Source organism: Corella eumyota, chromosome 2 (genome assembly GCF_963082875.1).
Source record: "Corella eumyota chromosome 2, kaCorEumy4.1, whole genome shotgun sequence".
Taxonomy (NCBI): domain Eukaryota; kingdom Metazoa; phylum Chordata; class Ascidiacea; order Phlebobranchia; family Corellidae; genus Corella; species Corella eumyota.
This window is the reverse complement of record NC_137491.1, coordinates 4,887,585-4,906,599: the sequence shown is the minus strand read 5'-3', so window position 1 is coordinate 4,906,599 and position 19,015 is coordinate 4,887,585. Positions and strand designations below refer to the sequence as shown.

Below are 19,015 nucleotides of genomic sequence, written 5' to 3'. Positions count from 1 at the left end.
ATGCCAAAGTTCACTATCAGACTATGCGTTCACAAAATATGTACAATTCTTTTATATGCATAAACAAAACAACACTGGCAGACTAGACTGGTCACGAGTTCCTTTTCGAACGATCCATCATATGTCAAACAAGATGCAGTGTACTGTCAACAAGTACATCTTAATATAAGTCGGGTAAGTTTTGTTGCTTCTTATTATAGTTTACCATTTCATAATAGGTTGAACTAATAGGTAACAAAAATTGCGTACGTGACTAATGACTTTTAAACGTGTCGATGTGTATTTAAGTTTGCTTAATATTATTACATAGAATATGAAAGGTAAAGTTTTTTTTTAGAAATGTCTTGAGCCCTAGTTTTTCTGTTTATGTTTTACAAAAGATTGCAAATTTAAACATTTTTTGCAGATTTGATTATTGTTGAACTGTGTATTTTAACTTCTCGTTACTTCTATTTTTTCCTGAATTGAATGTCGAATTTAAAATGGTATCAATGGAGCTTATTTGTGTACATGTACATTGGGTACATGCTATACTATTTAACTCGAAAATCTTTTTCCTTCATTATGCCAAGTGCCATAGAAGCAAATGAACTTGACACTAAAGCTGTTGGAGGCATTCTGAGCTCATTTGCTACAGCTTATGCTATTGGAAAATTTGTTAGTGGAATACTGGTTGATAAATTAAGCCCCAGACTTATGTTTAGTTTTGGCTTATTTTTATCTGGTGCCACCACACTTGCCTTCATTTATGTATCTCCTGGCTACTTCAGTTTTTTGTGGTTTATTCATGGACTGGCACAAGGGCCAGGGTGGCCAGCTTGTGCAAAACTGTTAAGAAGGTATATATTTTACGGATTTTTATTTGAATTAAATTAAAAAAGTATGTTATATGCTATGTTTTTTTATGTTTCAACTCAGATATTTAATTATTTTTGCTAGATGGTATCCATCAAGTATATTCGGAACAATGTGGAGTACATTAGGAACAAGCATGAATGTTCCTGTTAGCATTGGTCCTCTAGCATGTTCATTTCTTATTGCTGCATATGGAGGTGAATGGAGGCCAGTAATGCTAATAAGCGGCATTATTGCATGCTCATTCTCAGTGGTTTGCTTGTTTACATTGAAAGATAGACCAGAAGATGTTGGTATTAATGAAGACGTTATCAACAAAGACTCAACACAATCTAACTCCAAACCAAATAAAACCAGCACAAATGCAAGTAGTGCCCCAAAAAAGTCAATCTGGAATAGAATTTTTACATCTTCCTATACTTATGTAGTTGGATTTGGTTTCTTTACTTCCACACTTATTAAAACAGTTGTTTCTGAATGGGGGTCACTATACCTTATACAAGTTAGTTTTTTTTAATGAATGTGAAGTTCTATTTGCTTTAGTTATTGGATATGGCATGTTTAATCATTGTTTTATAAATATTATTTTCTATAGGCTGTTGTTTATTCGAGCATTTTTCAGTTATATATAATAATCGTTTTAGGAAAAACATGGGAATGCATATTTATGCGGTTTGTTTATTGGTACTATGGAGCTTGGCGGAATTATTGGAAGTATTGCATCAGGTTGGTACCATTTGTTGAACTAGAACCAATGTTATTATAATAGTTCATGGTGTTAAACTATACCTTTGTGTTTCAAGGTTATTTCAGTGACTTACTGGTCAAATATGTCGGTACCACATCAAAAGGTCATCCAAGACATTCCTGGGTGTTTTTGTGTGATGTTGTTTTACTTGGAAGTGTGTCAACGCTTGTCACTTCAGTTTATGATATAGGAGAGCAACAACTATTAGTATCAATCCTGGCTTTTTTAATTGGATTTACAGCTTATGGTGTTATAAGTTTGGTTGGTGTATTAGTTATTGAAAATGCTGCCAGTGACATCACAGGTATTTTGAAAGAACTTTTATACAAAATTGTTTTCTTTTTTTAAAAAAAAAATTTATTGTCAATTTAAGGAACTGCTCATGCTTTTGGTGCACTGTTGGGGAATGTAGGAATGATGGCGGCAGGATTACCTTTTTCTTTATTATTGGAAACCTTTTCTTGGAACCTAGCCCTAATGACTTGCCAAGTAGCAGTAGGTTTATCTGCCGTTTTATTTGTTGTATCACAGTGGTTAAGTTGTCGAATAGGTGATCTTGTTAAACAAGACTAAATCCTAAACCATGTTACTAATGTTTACAATTACTGTTTTATGTTAAATTTTATATATTTTGCTAATATTTTAAATGCAATAATTTTAATTAATTTCAACATGCAAACTTGTTGCCTTAATATGATTAGTTATATACTCAAGTGATGTGTATAATATACACTGTTTAATGATTGCCACTAAAGCTTGCATTTATTTGTTTAATTTCAAGTATTGTTGTCTAATTTTAAATATTTATTTAGAAATGATATATATTAATGTAAAGGTGTGCATATCCTTAAGTGTTCCAGTTAAGAGTTATTAAAATGTTATATGTTTTTAATTCTTCTATGTTGGGCTATATGGGTTTAATTTATAAATTATATATATAGACAAAATGTACATAATACATTACTACCTTTGCTTTACCTAATTTGTTTTTGGTGTGAAGCATGAGATTTAAGTATAAACTGTTTTATTTGCAAGAGCTAAAATGTAAGTACCTGTATTTTTACCCCTGAGCAATTATATAAACATAATTTTAATATTAAAATATATATGCAATAAATGGTACAAATATATATTGTTGTGGTTCTAGAAACAGTGGTTAGGAAATGCCTTTATTTAAAATCAATATAATCATTGGCAACAGTAACACATGTATTAGTGTAATGGGTAATTTACTTTAACACATGAAGGTTAAACAAAATTGAACGAAGATTAAGGGAAAGAAAAGTGCTGTCAGCATCACATTCTCTGTATTTTTCATGCAAAATTCGACTTAATGAAAACGACTCAAAAAGTTTACGATTTGCTGGAATCTTGGAAAGTTTTTGTAGAACTATGCTAAGCTTTTCTAGAGGGGCAGAGTCTGTGCTGTGGTTAAGAGATCGCACAGCAGAAGATACAGCTCTGAACCAAGTTTCACAGCTACACATACTTAAAAAAGCAGGCAAAAGTCTTGACTCCATTGCCATTTGCAACATAATATCAACAGAGCACCCCAACATTGCTTTGTTTGTCTTGTATGTTAAATATGGGATCACAACATGGATGGCGTTGTATGCCAAAAAAATTTCACGATTCGATTCCTCCTTAAGGTCTTTTTTAAGCTGATCAAACACCTGGGCAAGCATATCAACTTGGTGAAGAGTTTTAAGAATAATTAGCGATGAGACAATCCTGACTTCGGGATTTAAACTTTTAAAAAACATTTGTGATTTGGATTTTAAAATTTCATTTCCAAACAACGAAGAATGCTGTGTGGTTTCATTGCAAAGTGTAAGATCAGTAACGATTTGTTGCGACTGAATTGATGATGGTTTCATTAATTCTTCACCAAGTCTTCTTGCAGTTGATGACAACAAAGCATGATGTGTATCTTCCAGGTGATGAAGAGACCAGTAAATAAACCTGAGATAAGGTAAATGATGTTTGCTTTGCGAAATACAAGTGGGAACATATTTGATAACTTCCACAAGAAGAGGCAACACTTTTAAACATTTGTCGATGATATATTCCTTTCCAGCTCCTTGGGCTTCTAATTTACTGCAACTGTTGCTAATCAGTTGTTTTAAACTGGAATCACAAATCCATTCGAGGCAGACTGAAAGCGATTCTAGAGAATTTTTCCATAGCTTCATTGGTTTTTCAATACTTTTGTTTACTGTATGATTAATTTGTTTGTCATCTTTTTTTAATTGCATATTTTGCTGTTCCGTTAAAACTTGGTTAATTGCCTTCTTTTGGCTGCTAAATTCATTTTTTCTCTGTAAATTTTCCACTCTCTTTTTTAATTTGCCATTTTGAACTTGTAGTTTTTTGCTTAGTTCTGAAAATTCTGAAACTTGACTTTTTAGCTCATCATTTTGAGATTTTATGATGTCAAATGAATTCTTTATTCTCTTTACTTCTTTGTCTTTATCAGAGAGAACTCGTGTCAACTCTTCAATTTCTTCGGAGTGATGCTCTTGAAGAAGTTGTATTTTTTCTTGCACCTCCATCTCCACCCCATTAAGCCTCGTTATAAAATCTTGTGCTCCCTTTTCATTCTCTAAATGTATAAAATGGAGTTCTTCTTGTGCATTCAGGTCCTCCTCTCTTTCAGAAAGAATAAATTCTCTTCTTTCCAATTCACTTTGTTGGTTTGCAAGATCTTTACTTTTTTTCATTAACTCCAAATGAATGTTTTGAAGTTCAGAATAAATTGCTTTTGTATTTGGTTCATGTTGTAACTGAGACCTTGTTTCTCTTAAAATTCCTTGCCCAGACCAATTATCTTCCAAGTTTTCTGAAGCGGTGTCAAAAAACGTTGCTGGTTCCAGGGAAATTCGAACAGATTTTCTTGGCTTGTAACTGCTTTGCGGTTCTGTGCTTAAAGTATAACCAGAGGACAAAGTAGGTAAAGTTGCAGATCGTGTCAATGTTGTTTCAGAATTAAATAACCCATAACTATTCTCAGTGTTAAATTCCTCATCAACACCACTTAATGAGGATAGATCCAAACGATCCAACTTTCCGATTTTCTTGTTTGCAAGTCCGGGGTAAGATTTTGCAAACATCTACAGAATAAAATATACGAAATTATTTTCTTCATTACCAATATATTTTATGTTAATAAATTTGATTTTGCTTAGTTTTTGAGTTACCTTATGTTATGGTACCTATGGCAAAAAAACAAGTCTTGTTGTAAATCTATAAGCTAAGAGGAGATTTAAGCATCTGAATGTTTTGAAATTTAACGTGAAAATAAATATATTATTTTCACACTGTTTTACTCCATTTTGTCAATTTGTGTTTATCCTCATTGACTGATAGTATTGACTTTTTTTAATTTTAAGGAATAATTAAAAGGCAAAGCCAATGTTGGGTTCATATAAATTATTAATAACTAAATTATATTACCCAATTTTTGCACAATGAAAAGCAATAACGTCGTTTATGAAAAATATTAACTTTATATTAGGGTATTACCCTTTTTTAGCGGGAATTTATTATTTACTAACAGTTTTTCTTTGAAAGCGAGTGGGCTAAACCTGTAAACGGTATTGACGTTTGTTAATTGTTTTAGGTAATCACATATGTAGTAAAGTGTTGGGTAAAAATGATGTTAGATTGTACGTAGTAAGTTTTTCTATTACTTACAACTGATGTTGTTATATTTAAATTCGTTAATGTTAACATTATCCACTGTTTACATGTTTGTTATTGTTTGTTGTTTATGACAGTATGATTTTTAATGTAATAATTATTTACAAAGTCAGAAAGTTAGGTTTTTTTAATTATATAAAAATATAATGGCGTTTTCAAACATACAACAATTAAAAGACCATATTGAAAAAATGTTTCAAGAAATAGAACAAGAAATCAGAATTCAGTCGTTGTTGGCTTCAAAAGATGGACAGGAATTATATTTTCGAACATACAACAAGCTAAATAATTTACAAGTAACAATGTTAAAGTTAAAGGAAGAAATCAACAAAGGAAAAAAAGAAATCGAGATTTTAAGAAAAAATACAAACTCTTTAGTTGAATTACAAGCAAAGTTAAATGAGATGATAATATTTTTACAGGGTCAAAATACGAAAAAAGAAATTGTCTCAGTTGACTCTCAGATACAGCAAGAAAATCAAGTTCAAGCTGTGAACATACCAAAAAGAGTTGTTCCAAAGGGACAAAAAGGTGTGCCAAAGCTTAACATTGTTAATGATAAAGATTTTGCTAAAATACCCAAGCATATTAAGGCACATTTAACAGTTGATCAATTTAATGCCGGCATTGATGACGTTAATCAGATACTTCGTAAAAAATATGAGTTTTTAAATAAACCAAAAAAACAACTGTCATTGGCAGAAGGTAGAAAAAGAGCAATCTATCTGGAACAAGGAAAGGAATTAAAGGGAACACCCTACTCAACATTTTTCATGGATGATGACATTCAATCTTTCTCCACAACTTTAAAGTCGAAAAGAAAAACTAAAGATACTGTTTTCTTGACCCTGCGACATTTGGGAAAAATGAAAGAAATACACGAGGGTTTCAAAACAAGATACATAATTTTATCAATTTGAAAATTGTTTTGTTAAATTGTAGTTTATTTAATAACTGAACGATTTTGCTTGACTTGTGTATAAAAAATGTTATCTTTACAAGAAAAACTCTTGATAAAGCAAAACCTTAGGTAACTAATTTATTTAACCATATATACATCTAACTTTTTTTAATGTACAAAGTTGCATACTGTAAATATTTATGTAAAGTTATTTTTCTAACAATTATTTATGTAAAGTCAATTTTATGTATTAAATAGCATACACTGCCTTACCTTATTTTTTGGCATTAAAAACTTAATCATTTTTTCTTGTTTAGCAAAATTTTGATCGAATAATTATGAGAGTTAAATGTCAAATTGAGATTGTCAATAGAAATGTTGCCTCACATGGTATGAGAGGTGGATGTGGAAAGTTTGCACAAGCGGCTTTATTTTTGGCAAGAAAGCCTGGTGATCTTGTGTTTCTTATATACTGTACATCAAAGGATAAACAAGGTGTTAAATATAAAGTGAAAAAGAACATTCAACATATTTTTGGCAAATTTGTCGATGAAGGAAAATGCACAATAAGAATATTAGATCCAAGTATTGATGTGTGTATTAAAAAAGCAAACCCAATTGACCTTAAACGATTACTGGGCGCGATTAAATTGGCAAACTCTGGACAATCTCTTTCAGGGCATGGAATTTTATCTTCAATGGAACCTGCAAAGGCAAAACAACTAGAAAAACCTAAACTAAAACTTATTATTACTTCAAGAAAGAACTACCCAACAACCACCTCATTTCCCTTATCATTGGAAAAATTAGAGATACATGATTGCAACCTTGCAAGAGTAGACACCAGAATATTTCATTTAAAACGTTTGACAACTTTGAATCTAAGTTCAAACAAAATTAAACTTATTCCTATTGAATTATTAAACTTGCCGCTCCTTGGCGATTTGGATATTTCCAACAACGAAATAACAGAATTCCCAATGCAATTGTGTGAACAAACTTCCAATTTTTGTAAAAATTTGAGCTCTTTAAATTTAAGTAACAACAAGATTGCCTTCTTACCCCCAAACTTTGATCATTTATCAGAATTGTGGCAACTTAACATCGGCAAGAACTTGATAAAACATTTACCAAAACATATAGGCAACTTAACAAAGTTGCGTCGCTTTACTGCTTCATATAATAGTTTAAGTAAACTACCCGGCTCAATTATTAAACTAAATTTAGACAATTTGGACTTGTTCGGAAATCCATTTGATGCCGATGAAAATGACGTGGTTTTTACAGAAGAAACCTTTAGAAAAATAACCTCGCTACAAGATTTGTCAGCCAGGGTTATTCGAAAAAATGAAATTTTTTATGACAACTATGAAGTTGTGCCGTGGTTTCTTATACGATATATTGACAATGGAACAATCTGCAAATGTAAAAAATACTGTTTTAGTTTTTATCTTACTTACACGAAGGAGTTCGATCTAAGACATATATGCGTAAGTTTAATAAATCTCGACGAAAATGAGAGAACAACCGCTCCGATGGAAGGGGTTGTTTGTTCAAAAAAATGCTTGAAAACGTATTGTTAAATTGTATACAAGTTCATATTTGTAAAAATTAGAAATTAATTTTTAATAGCGTGTTTGTTACCCTTTTCCGTCTCCCTTATGTGAATAACATTACACGTTGTTTTACATTTGTTAGGTACGTTACCAAAGTTTCCGGGAAAATAAATATAAATTGTTATTTATTTTAATCGTTTCGTTGCTTAAATTTGCATTAAAAACATGCGATGTTATTTTTTCCAAAACTATTTTTATTACTAGAGACACGATATTTGACGTAAATTACTTATAAGGATAAATTGCTTGCTTGGTATTTTGTTATGATTTATTTATGGAACATAATAAACACGAAAATACACATTTTTTTCTGAATCAACTCTACAACATCCGGCTTTTTTACACCAGCTTGTGTATACTTTTGGGGATAGAATGTGTGTTTAATTTATATACTTTTAAGCAGCTTTAAGGCTTACATATCTATACTGGAAGTGGTTGTTTATAAAAAAAAATCATTTTACTGAGCTAAAAGAATTAAGTATGGGTCTATTAAAATTTTTAAAAGAAGAATTTCGTTTGAAGCATCTTTTGTTTAAAGAAACATCGGCAAATGTATTTTATTACTCACAGGTATTTTTATTTAACTAACGCGTTCATTTTTAAAGAATGTAAGCATGCAAATAAGGTTATTTATTTTTTTATTAACAGTGGTCAAAAAGCCCGTGGTTTTTGATAACATGGAAGTTATTCTGCTGTGTTTACTGGTTTGCAGTGTTTAGCTTATCACTTGTTTTACCAAGTAATGTAACTAAATACTACTTGTACTTATCGAATTGGGGTTTGGTTACTTTGGTTTTGTATTATTTTACATCGTTGGCCGTTGCCTTTTATGGAACAACCGTACAAAAATCACAAACTTTAAGATGGTTTCACAAAATCTGTTGGATTTTACAGATTGTTTCAATGCAGGTAGCATTTGCTGTAACGTTAGGATCTTTTGCATTTCATACACCAAATTTCACCTTTGTTGCCGTTAACACCACTATGCTGAATCTAATTTTTGTAGTTATAGATTTTGTTATAATAGATTTGTCTTTTCACCTTATTCATTTTGTCTACTGGACTGTTTACATTGTTGTATTTATGTTGAACGTTATTATTCTTTTTGGGGTCGGTAAATTGCCTCAAAAAGTTTTCCTCATCGTAGACTGGAAAGGCTTTAGCGGTTTAACTATAATTCTATGCCTTGGTGTTGTATATTCATCCAGTATTATATTTCAGTTCTTACAACTTGGGGTATACAAACTTAAAGTATATGCCAAGTCTACTAAAACTAAACTGGAAACCCAAATTCCACCAAATGCACCGATTTCAACAATTACGCCTGCCTAAAAATAAAACATTTTTTTTAATAGAAAAAAAAATCATAAAACATTTTTGTTTTAAAGTATGTATTTAAACGATATTTAGTTGACAACACAATAATATCTTGTTTGGTTGTTTAATCAACATTTTTACAAAATTTTAATATTTTATGTTAATATATACCATAGTTATGACAAATTTAATAAAATTTTGCAAATTCACTAAATTAAAAAAATTGTACTGAAACAGAAGCGTATTTTCGCAACTAAGATTCAATATAAAAGATTTTGCAGAAAAATGTAATAGAACAAAAGTTACAGCATTTTTATAACTCGCTGACATCGTAAACAATTAATCTATGGAGTGGTATAGGAATATAATATACGAAATAACCCAAAAAAATGTTTTCAAAATTTATAACTAATTACACTTTTAAAAGCGCGGTTGTTTAACCAACATTTTTACAAAATTTTATTTTTTTTATTAATATATATCAGAGTTATGACAAATTTATTAAATTTTTGCAAAGTCACCAAACTTAAAAAATTGTATTAAAACAGAAGTGTATTGTCGTAACTTAAATTCAAAACTAGATTTATTTGATAAATAAAATAGGGTTTAAAATTATTTAACTTAATTATGAATATTAAATTAAACAATAAATAAACTTTTAAGTAATAAATGATTTGCCTAAACAAAAAAAGAGGGGCTTTGTCCCTGTCCAATATTCTCATTCTTATACCTAAATGTTAATAACACAACAACATACATGGCCTATTGTTTATAATATGATATAAACACAAAAGCTAAATAAGTTTATCATATTCAAACCAAAATTAATTTTGAAAATAATTTTTCAGTATTGACCTTATAAAAAACCTTTTTACTAAACTTTAAACGCGAAATATTAATCAATAAACTAACAAGAACTCAAGTATTATGAATACAAAAAAAAATTTAACCAGGTTTTTTTAAACCATTACTTAAAAAAAATAAACCATTACTTAAAATTTAAAAGGTTATTTTCGATTTTTAAATTTCAATAAACAAACAACCAATAAAATATAATAAAAATACAAAAATTTTTTTTTTGACTCGCTTTTGATATGTTGGTATCAGGATATACATTTAACCAAACTTAAAATGTCTCAAAATAATCTTTGATTTTAAATAAATAACAAGCAATTGTTTTTTTTAAAGCAAAAATATGTTTTTAATTACTAATATCATAACTAACGTTGGAACCAATTTTGAACGCCTAACACCAATCTTTAATAAACAACCATTAAAATTTAATAAACAAGTAAAAATGAATTTTTAACTCGTTTTCAAAATTTTGCGAGATGTTTTATCTTAAATGTTAGTTAGGCCAATGCGCGTCTAATAAAATATAAAATTTTAGGTTTTGAAATTTCATCAAATTTTAATAAAAGTGTCATAACTTTTATGAATATTAATATTTTTAAAAATATTTCGTAAACACGTTAATTGGACCTGTGGAGTTCTAACAGAACAAATATTTTTTGATTTAAAATTTTTAATTATTTAAAAAAAATTTGTATGCAATATCATTGGCCAAAAATATCACGTGACCTAATTAAACCCAAAATATAAATTAGCTCAAACTTTTGTTCTACTTGAAATTTTTGCGAAATGTTTTATCTTGAATGTTAGTTAGGCCAATGCGCGCCCAATAAAATATAAAATTATAGGTTTTGAGATTTCATCAAATTTTTATAAAAGTGTCATAACTTTTATGAATATTAATATTTTAAAAAAATATTTCGTAAACACGTTAATTGGAACTGTGGAGTTCTAACAAAACAAATATTTTTCGATTTAAAATTTAAAATTTTTTTCAAAAAATTTGTATGCAATATCATTGGTCAAAAAAAAAATGACCTAATTAAACCCAAAATATAGGCCAATGCGCGCCCAATAAAATATAAAATTTTAGGTTTTGAGATTTCATCAAATTTTAATAAAAGTGTCATAACTTTTATGAATATTAATATTTTTAAAAAAATATTTCGTAAACGCGTTAATTGGACCTGTGGAGTTCTAACAAAACAAATATTTTTCGATTTAAAATTTTAAATTTTTTTCAAAAAATTTGTATGCAATATCATTGGCCAAAAATATCACGTGACCTAATTAAACCCAAAATATAAATTAGCTCAAACTTTTGTTCTACTTGAAATTTTTGCGAAATGTTTTATCTTGAATGTTAGTTAGGCCAATGCGCGCCCAATAAAATAAAAAATTTTAGGTTTTGAGATTTCATCAAATTTTTATAAAAGTGTCATAACTTTTATGAATATTAATATTTTTAAAAAATATTTCGTAAACACGTTAATTGGACCTGTGGAGTTCTAACAAAACAAATATTTTTTGATTTAAAATTTTTAATTATTTAAAAAAAATTTGTATGCAATATCATTGGCCAAAAATATCACGTGACCTAATTAAATCCAAAATATAAATTAGCTCAAACTTTTGTTCTACTTGAAATTTTTGCGAAATATTTTATCTTGAATGTTAGTTAGGCCAATGCGCGCCCAATAAAATATAAAATTTTAGGTTTTGAAATTTCATCAAAATCTAATAAAAGTGTCATAACTTTTATGAATATTAATATTTTAAAAAATATTTCGTAAACACGTAAATTGGACCTGTGGAGTTCTAATAAAACAAATATTTTTCGATTTAAAATTTTAAATTTTTTTCAAAAAATGTGTATGCAATATCATTGGCCAAAAATATCACGTGACCTAATTAAACCCAAAATATAAATTAGCTCAAACTTTTGTTCTACTTGAAATTTTTGCGAAATGTTTTACCTTGAATGTTAGTTAGGCCAATGCGCGCCCAATAAAATATAAAATTTTAGGCTTTGAAATTTCATCAAATTTTAATAAAAGTGTCATAACTTTTATGAATATTTATATTTAAAAAAAATATTTTGTAAACACGTTAATTGGACCTGTGGAGTTCTAACAAAACAAATATTTTTCGATTTAAAATTTAAAATTTTTTTCAAAAAATTTGTATGCAATATCATTGGCCAAAAGTATCACGTGACCTAATTAAACCCAACATATAAATTAGCTCAAACTTTTGTTCTACTTGAAATTTTTGCGAAATGTTTTATCTTGAATGTTAGTTAGGCCAATGCGCGCCCAATAAAATATAAAATTTTAGGTTTTGAGATTTCATCAAATTTTAATAAAAGTGTCATAACTTTTATGGATATTAATAATTTAAAAAAATATTTCGTAAACACGTTAATTGGACCTGTGTGGTTTTAACAGAACAAATATTTTTGATTTAAAATTTTTAATTATTTAAAAAAAATTTGTATGCAATATCATTGGCCAAAAATATCACGTGACATAATTAAATCCAAAATATAAATTAGCTCAAACTTTTGTTCTACTTGAAATTTTTGCGAAATGTTTTATCTTGAAAGTTAGTTAGGCCAATGCGCGCCCAATAAAATATAAAATTTTAGGTTTTGAAATTTCATCAAATTTTAATAAAAGTGTCATAACTTTTATGAATATTAATATTTTTAAAAAATATTTCGTAAACACGTTAATTGGACCTGTGCGGTTCTAACAGAACAAATATTTTTTGATTTAAAATTTTTAATTTTAAAAAAAAAATTTGTATGCAATCTCATTGGCCAAAAATATCACGTGACCTAATTAAATCCAAAATATAAATTAGCTCAAACTTTTGTTCTACTTGAAATTTTTGCGAAATGTTTTATCTTGAATGTTAGTTAGGCCAATGCGCGCCCAATAAAATATAAAATTTTAGGTTTTGAGATTTCATCAAATTTTAATAAAAGTGTCATAACTTTTATGAATATTAATATTTTTAAAAAATATTTCGTAAACACGTTAATTGGACCTGTGGAGTTCTAACAAAACAAATATTTTTCGATTTAAAATTTAAAATTTTTTTCAAAAAATTTGTATGCAATATCATTGGCCAAAAATATCACGTGACCTAATTAAACCCAAATTATAAATTAGCTCAAACTTTTGTTCTACTTGAAATTTTTGCGAAATCTTTTATCTTGAATGTTAGTTAGGCCAATGCGCGCCCAATAAAATATAAAATTTTAGGTTTTGAAATTTCATCAAACTTTAATAAAAGTGTCATAACTTTTATGAATATTAATATTTTTAAAAAATATTTCGTAAACACGTTAATTGGACCTGTGCGGTTCTAACAGAACAAATATTTTTTGATTTAAAATTTTTAATTTTAAAAAAAAAATTTGTATGCAATATCATTGGCCAAAAATATCACGTGACCTAATTAAATCCAAAATATAAATTAGCTCAAACTTTTGTTCTACTTGAAATTTTTGCGAAATGTTGTATTTGAATGTTAGTTAGGCCAATGCGCGCCCAATAAAATATAAAATTTTAGGTTTTGAAATTTCATCAAATTTTAATAAAAGTGTCATAACTTTTATGAATATTAATATTTTTAAAAAATATTTCGTAAACACGTTAATTGGACCTGTGGAGTTCTAACAAAACAAATATTTTTCGATTTAAAATTTAAAATTTTTTTCAAAAAATTTGTATGCAATATCATTGGCCAAAAATATCACGTGACCTAATTAAACCCAAAATATAAATTAGCTTAAACTTTTGTTCTACTTGAAATTTTTGCGAAATGTTTTATCTTGAATGTTAGTTAGGCCAATGCGCGCCCAATAAAATATAAAATTTTAGGTTTTGAAATTTCATCAAATTTTAATAAAAGTGTCATAACTTTTATGAATATTAATATTTTTAAAAAATATTTCGTAAACACGTTAATTGGACCTGTGCGGTTCTAACAGAACAAATATTTTTTGATTTAAAATTTTTAATTTTTTAAAAAAAATTTGTATGCAATATCATTGGCCAAAAATATCACGTGACCTAATTAAATCCAAAATATAAATTAGCTCAAACTTTTGTTCTACTTGAAATTTTTGCGAAATGTTTTATTTGAATGTTAGTTAGGCCAATGCGCGCCCAATAAAATATAAAATTTTAGGTTTTGAAATTTCATCAATTTTTAATAAAAGTGTCATAACTTTTATGAATATTAATATTTTAAAAAAAATATTTCGTAAACACGTTAATTGGACCTGTGGAGTTCTAACAAAACAAATATTTTTCGATTTTAAATTTAAAATTTTTTTCAAAAAATTTGTATGCAATATCATTGGCCAAAAATATCACGTGACCTAATTAAACCCAAATTATAAATTAGCTCAAACTTTTGTTCTACTTGAAATTTTTGCGAAATCTTTTATCTTGAATGTTAGTTAGGCCAATGCGCGCCCAATAAAATATAAAATTTTAGGTTTTGAAATTTCATCAAACTTTAATAAAAGTGTCATAACTTTTATGAATATTAATATTTTTAAAAAATATTTCGTAAACACGTTAATTGGACCTGTGCGGTTCTAACAGAACAAATATTTTTTGATTTAAAATTTTTAATTTTAAAAAAAAAATTTGTATGCAATATCATTGGCCAAAAATATCACGTGACCTAATTAAATCCAAAATATAAATTAGCTCAAACTTTTGTTCTACTTGAAATTTTTGCGAAATGTTGTATTTGAATGTTAGTTAGGCCAATGCGCGCCCAATAAAATATAAAATTTTAGGTTTTGAAATTTCATCAAATTTTAATAAAAGTGTCATAACTTTTATGAATATTAATATTTTTAAAAAATATTTCGTAAACACGTTAATTGGACCTGTGGAGTTCTAACAAAACAAATATTTTTCGATTTAAAATTTAAAATTTTTTTCAAAAAATTTGTATGCAATATCATTGGCCAAAAATATCACGTGACCTAATTAAACCCAAAATATAAATTAGCTTAAACTTTTGTTCTACTTGAAATTTTTGCGAAATGTTTTATCTTGAATGTTAGTTAGGCCAATGCGCGCCCAATAAAATATAAAATTTTAGGTTTTGAAATTTCATCAAATTTTAATAAAAGTGTCATAACTTTTATGAATATTAATATTTTTAAAAAATATTTCGTAAACACGTTAATTGGACCTGTGCGGTTCTAACAGAACAAATATTTTTTGATTTAAAATTTTTAATTTTTTAAAAAAAATTTGTATGCAATATCATTGGCCAAAAATATCACGTGACCTAATTAAATCCAAAATATAAATTAGCTCAAACTTTTGTTCTACTTGAAATTTTTGCGAAATGTTTTATTTGAATGTTAGTTAGGCCAATGCGCGCCCAATAAAATATAAAATTTTAGGTTTTGAAATTTCATCAATTTTTAATAAAAGTGTCATAACTTTTATGAATATTAATATTTTAAAAAAAATATTTCGTAAACACGTTAATTGGACCTGTGGAGTTCTAACAAAACAAATATTTTTCGATTTTAAATTTAAAATTTTTTTCAAAAAATTTGTATGCAATATCATTGGCCAAAAATATCACGTGACCTAATTAAACCCAAAATATAAATTAGCTTAAACTTTTGTTCTACTTGAAATTTTTGCGAAATGTTTTATCTGGAATGTTAGTTAGGCCAATGCGCGCCCAATAAAATATAAAATTTTAGGTTTTGAAATTTCATCAAATTTTAATAAAAGTGTCATAACTTTTATGAATATTAATATTTTTAAAAAATATTTCGTAAACACGTTAATTGGACCTGTGCGGTTCTAACAGAACAAATATTTTTTGATTTAAAATTTTTAATTTTTTAAAAAAAATTTGTATGCAATATCATTGGCCAAAAATATCACGTGACCTAATTAAATCCAAAATATAAATTAGCTCAAACTTTTGTTCTACTTGAAATTTTTGCGAAATGTTGTATTTGAATGTTAGTTAGGCCAATGCGCGCCCAATAAAATATAAAATTTTAGGTTTTGAAATTTCATCAACTTTTAATAAAAGTGTCATAACTTTTATGAATATTAATATTTTAAAAAAATATTTTGTAAACACGTTAATTGGACCTGTGGAGTTCTAACAAAACAAATATTTTTCGATTTTAAATTTAAAATTTTTTTCAAAAAATTTGTATGCAATATCATTGGCCAAAAATATCACGTGACCTAATTAAACCCAAAATATAAATTAGCTTAAACTTTTGTTCTACTTGAAATTTTTGCGAAATGTTTTATCTTGAATGTTAGTTAGGCCAATGCGCGCCCAATAAAATATAAAATTTTAGGTTTTGAAATTTCATCAAATTTTAATAAAAGTGTCATAACTTTTATGAATATTAATATTTTTAAAAAATATTTCGTAAACACGTTAATTGGACCTGTGCGGTTCTAACAGAACAAATATTTTTTGATTTAAAATTTTTAATTTTTTAAAAAAAATTTGTATGCAATATTATTGGCCAAAAATATCACGTGACCTAATTAAATCCAAAATATAAATTAGCTCAAACTTTTGTTCTACTTGAAATTTTTGCGAAATGTTTTATTTGAATGTTAGTTAGGCCAATGCGCGCCCAATAAAATATAAAATTTTAGGTTTTGAAATTTCATCAACTTTTAATAAAAGTGTCATAACTTTTATGAATATTAATATTTTAAAAAAAATATTTCGTAAACACGTTAATTGGACCTGTGGAGTTCTAACAAAACAAATATTTTTCGATTTTAAATTTAAAATTTTTTTCAAAAAATTTGTATGCAATATCATTGGCCAAAAATATCACGTGACCTAATTAAACCCAAAATATAAATTAGCTTAAACTTTTGTTCTACTTGAAATTTTTGCGAAATGTTTTATCTTGAATGTTAGTTAGGCCAATGCGCGCCCAATAAAATATAAAATTTTAGGTTTTGAAATTTCATCAAATTTTAATAAAAGTGTCATAACTTTTATGAATATTAATATTTTTAAAAAATATTTCGTAAACACCTGTGGAGTTCTAACAAAAAGACCTGTGGAGTTCTAACAAAACAAATATTTTTCGATTTAAAATTTAAAATTTTTTTCAAAAAATTTGTATGCAATATCATTGGCCAAAAATATCACGTGACCTAATTAAACCCAACATATAAATTAGCTCAAACTTTTGTTCTACTTGAAATTTTTGCGAAATCTTTTATCTTGAATGTTAGTTAGGCCAATGCGCGCCCAATAAAATATAAAATTTTAGGTTTTGAGATTTCATCAAATTTTAATAAAAGTGTCATAACTTTTATGGATATTAATAATTTAAAAAAATATTTCGTAAACACGTTAATTGGACCTGTGTGGTTTTAACAGAACAAATATTTTTGATTTAAAATTTTTAATTATTTAAAAAAAATTTGTATGCAATATCATTGGCCAAAAATATCACGTGACGTAATTAAATCCAAAATATAAATTAGCTCAAACTTTTGTTCTACTTGAAATTTTTGCGAAATGTTTTATCTTGAATGTTAGTTAGGCCAATGCGCGCCCAATAAAATATAAAATTTTAGGTTTTGAAATTTCATCAAATTTTAATAAAAGTGTCATAACTTTTATGAATATTAATATTTTTAAAAAATATTTCGTAAACACGTTAATTGGACCTGTGCGGTTCTAACAGAACAAATATTTTTTGATTTAAAATTTTTAATTTTTTAAAAAAAATTTGTATGCAATATCATTGGCCAAAAATATCACGTGACCTAATTAAATCCAAAATATAAATTAGCTCAAACTTTTGTTCTACTTGAAATTTTTGCGAAATGTTTTATTTGAATGTTAGTTAGGCCAATGCGCGCCCAATAAAATATAAAATTTTAGGTTTTGAAATTTCATCAACTTTTAATAAAAGTGTCATAACTTTTATGAATATTAATATTTTAAAAAAATATTTCGTAAACACGTTAATTGGACCTGTGGAGTTCTAACAAAACAAATATTTTTCGATTTTAAATTTAAAATTTTTTTCAAAAAATTTGTATGCAATATCATTGGCCAAAAATATCACGTGACCTAATTAAACCCAAAATATAAATTAGCTTAAACTTTTGTTCCACTTGAAATTTTTGCGAAATGTTTTATCTTGAATGTTAGTTAGGCCAATGCGCGCCCAATAAAATATAAAATTTTAGGTTTTGAAATTTCATCAAATTTTAATAAAAGTGTCATAACTTTTATGAATATTAATATTTTTAAAAAATATTTCGTAAACACGTTAATTGGACCTGTGCGGTTCTAACAGAACAAATATTTTTTGATTTAAAATTTTTAATTTTAAAAAAAAAATTTGTATGCAATCTCATTGGCCAAAAATATCACGTGACCTAATTAAATCCAAAATATAAATTAGCTCAAACTTTTGTTCTACTTGAAATTTTTGCGAAATGTTTTATCTTGAATGTTAGTTAGGCCAATGCGCGCCCAATAAAATATAAAATTTTAGGTTTTGAGATTTCATCAAATTTTAATAAAAGTGTCATAACTTTTATGAATATTAATATTTTTAAAAAATATTTCGTAAACACGTTAATTGGACCTGTGGAGTTCTAACAAAACAAATATTTTTCGATTTAAAATTTAAAATTTTTTTCAAAAAATTTGTATGCAATATCATTGGCCAAAAATATCACGTGACCTAATTAAACCCAAATTATAAATTAGCTCAAACTTTTGTTCTACTTGAAATTTTTGCGAAATCTTTTATCTTGAATGTTAGTTAGGCCAATGCGCGCCCAATAAAATATAAAATTTTAGGTTTTGAAATTTCATCAAACTTTAATAAAAGTGTCATAACTTTTATGAATATTAATATTTTTAAAAAATATTTCGTAAACACGTTAATTGGACCTGTGCGGTTCTAACAGAACAAATATTTTTTGATTTAAAATTTTTAATTTTAAAAAAAAA

At 27.1% G+C, this 19,015-nt stretch overlaps 4 protein-coding genes across 4 annotated transcripts; 3 read left to right on the top strand and 1 right to left on the bottom strand.

Moving 5' to 3' along the window:
- The first annotated feature begins 68 nt into the window (after window positions 1–68).
- On the top strand, window positions 69–2,720 carry LOC145744103 (glucose-6-phosphate exchanger SLC37A4-like). The gene is made up of 6 exons (XM_082562207.1): window positions 69–174; window positions 407–839; window positions 940–1,357; window positions 1,500–1,581; window positions 1,659–1,907; window positions 1,977–2,720. Exons 2-6 carry the CDS (start codon window positions 469–471, stop codon window positions 2,174–2,176), a joined length of 1,320 nt encoding a protein of 439 aa, XP_082418333.1. The 5' UTR covers window positions 69–174; window positions 407–468; the 3' UTR covers window positions 2,177–2,720.
- On the bottom strand, window positions 2,617–4,858 carry LOC145744102 (coiled-coil domain-containing protein 138-like). Its single transcript, XM_082562206.1, has 2 exons — window positions 4,801–4,858; window positions 2,617–4,713 (listed from the first exon to the last, which is right to left on the bottom strand). Exon 2 carries the CDS (start codon window positions 4,711–4,713, stop codon window positions 2,833–2,835), a length of 1,881 nt encoding a protein of 626 aa, XP_082418332.1. The 5' UTR covers window positions 4,801–4,858; the 3' UTR covers window positions 2,617–2,832.
- Window positions 4,859–5,418: 560 nt separating this feature from the next.
- On the top strand, window positions 5,419–6,229 carry LOC145742742 (SKA complex subunit 1-like). The gene has a single exon (XM_082560533.1). It carries the CDS (start codon window positions 5,449–5,451, stop codon window positions 6,220–6,222), a length of 774 nt encoding a protein of 257 aa, XP_082416659.1. The 5' UTR covers window positions 5,419–5,448; the 3' UTR covers window positions 6,223–6,229.
- Window positions 6,230–6,464: 235 nt separating this feature from the next.
- LOC145742741 (leucine-rich repeat protein 1-like) lies at window positions 6,465–8,034 on the top strand. Its single transcript, XM_082560532.1, has one exon. It carries the CDS (start codon window positions 6,542–6,544, stop codon window positions 7,784–7,786), a length of 1,245 nt encoding a protein of 414 aa, XP_082416658.1. The 5' UTR covers window positions 6,465–6,541; the 3' UTR covers window positions 7,787–8,034.
- The last annotated feature ends 10,981 nt before the right edge of the window (window positions 8,035–19,015 follow it).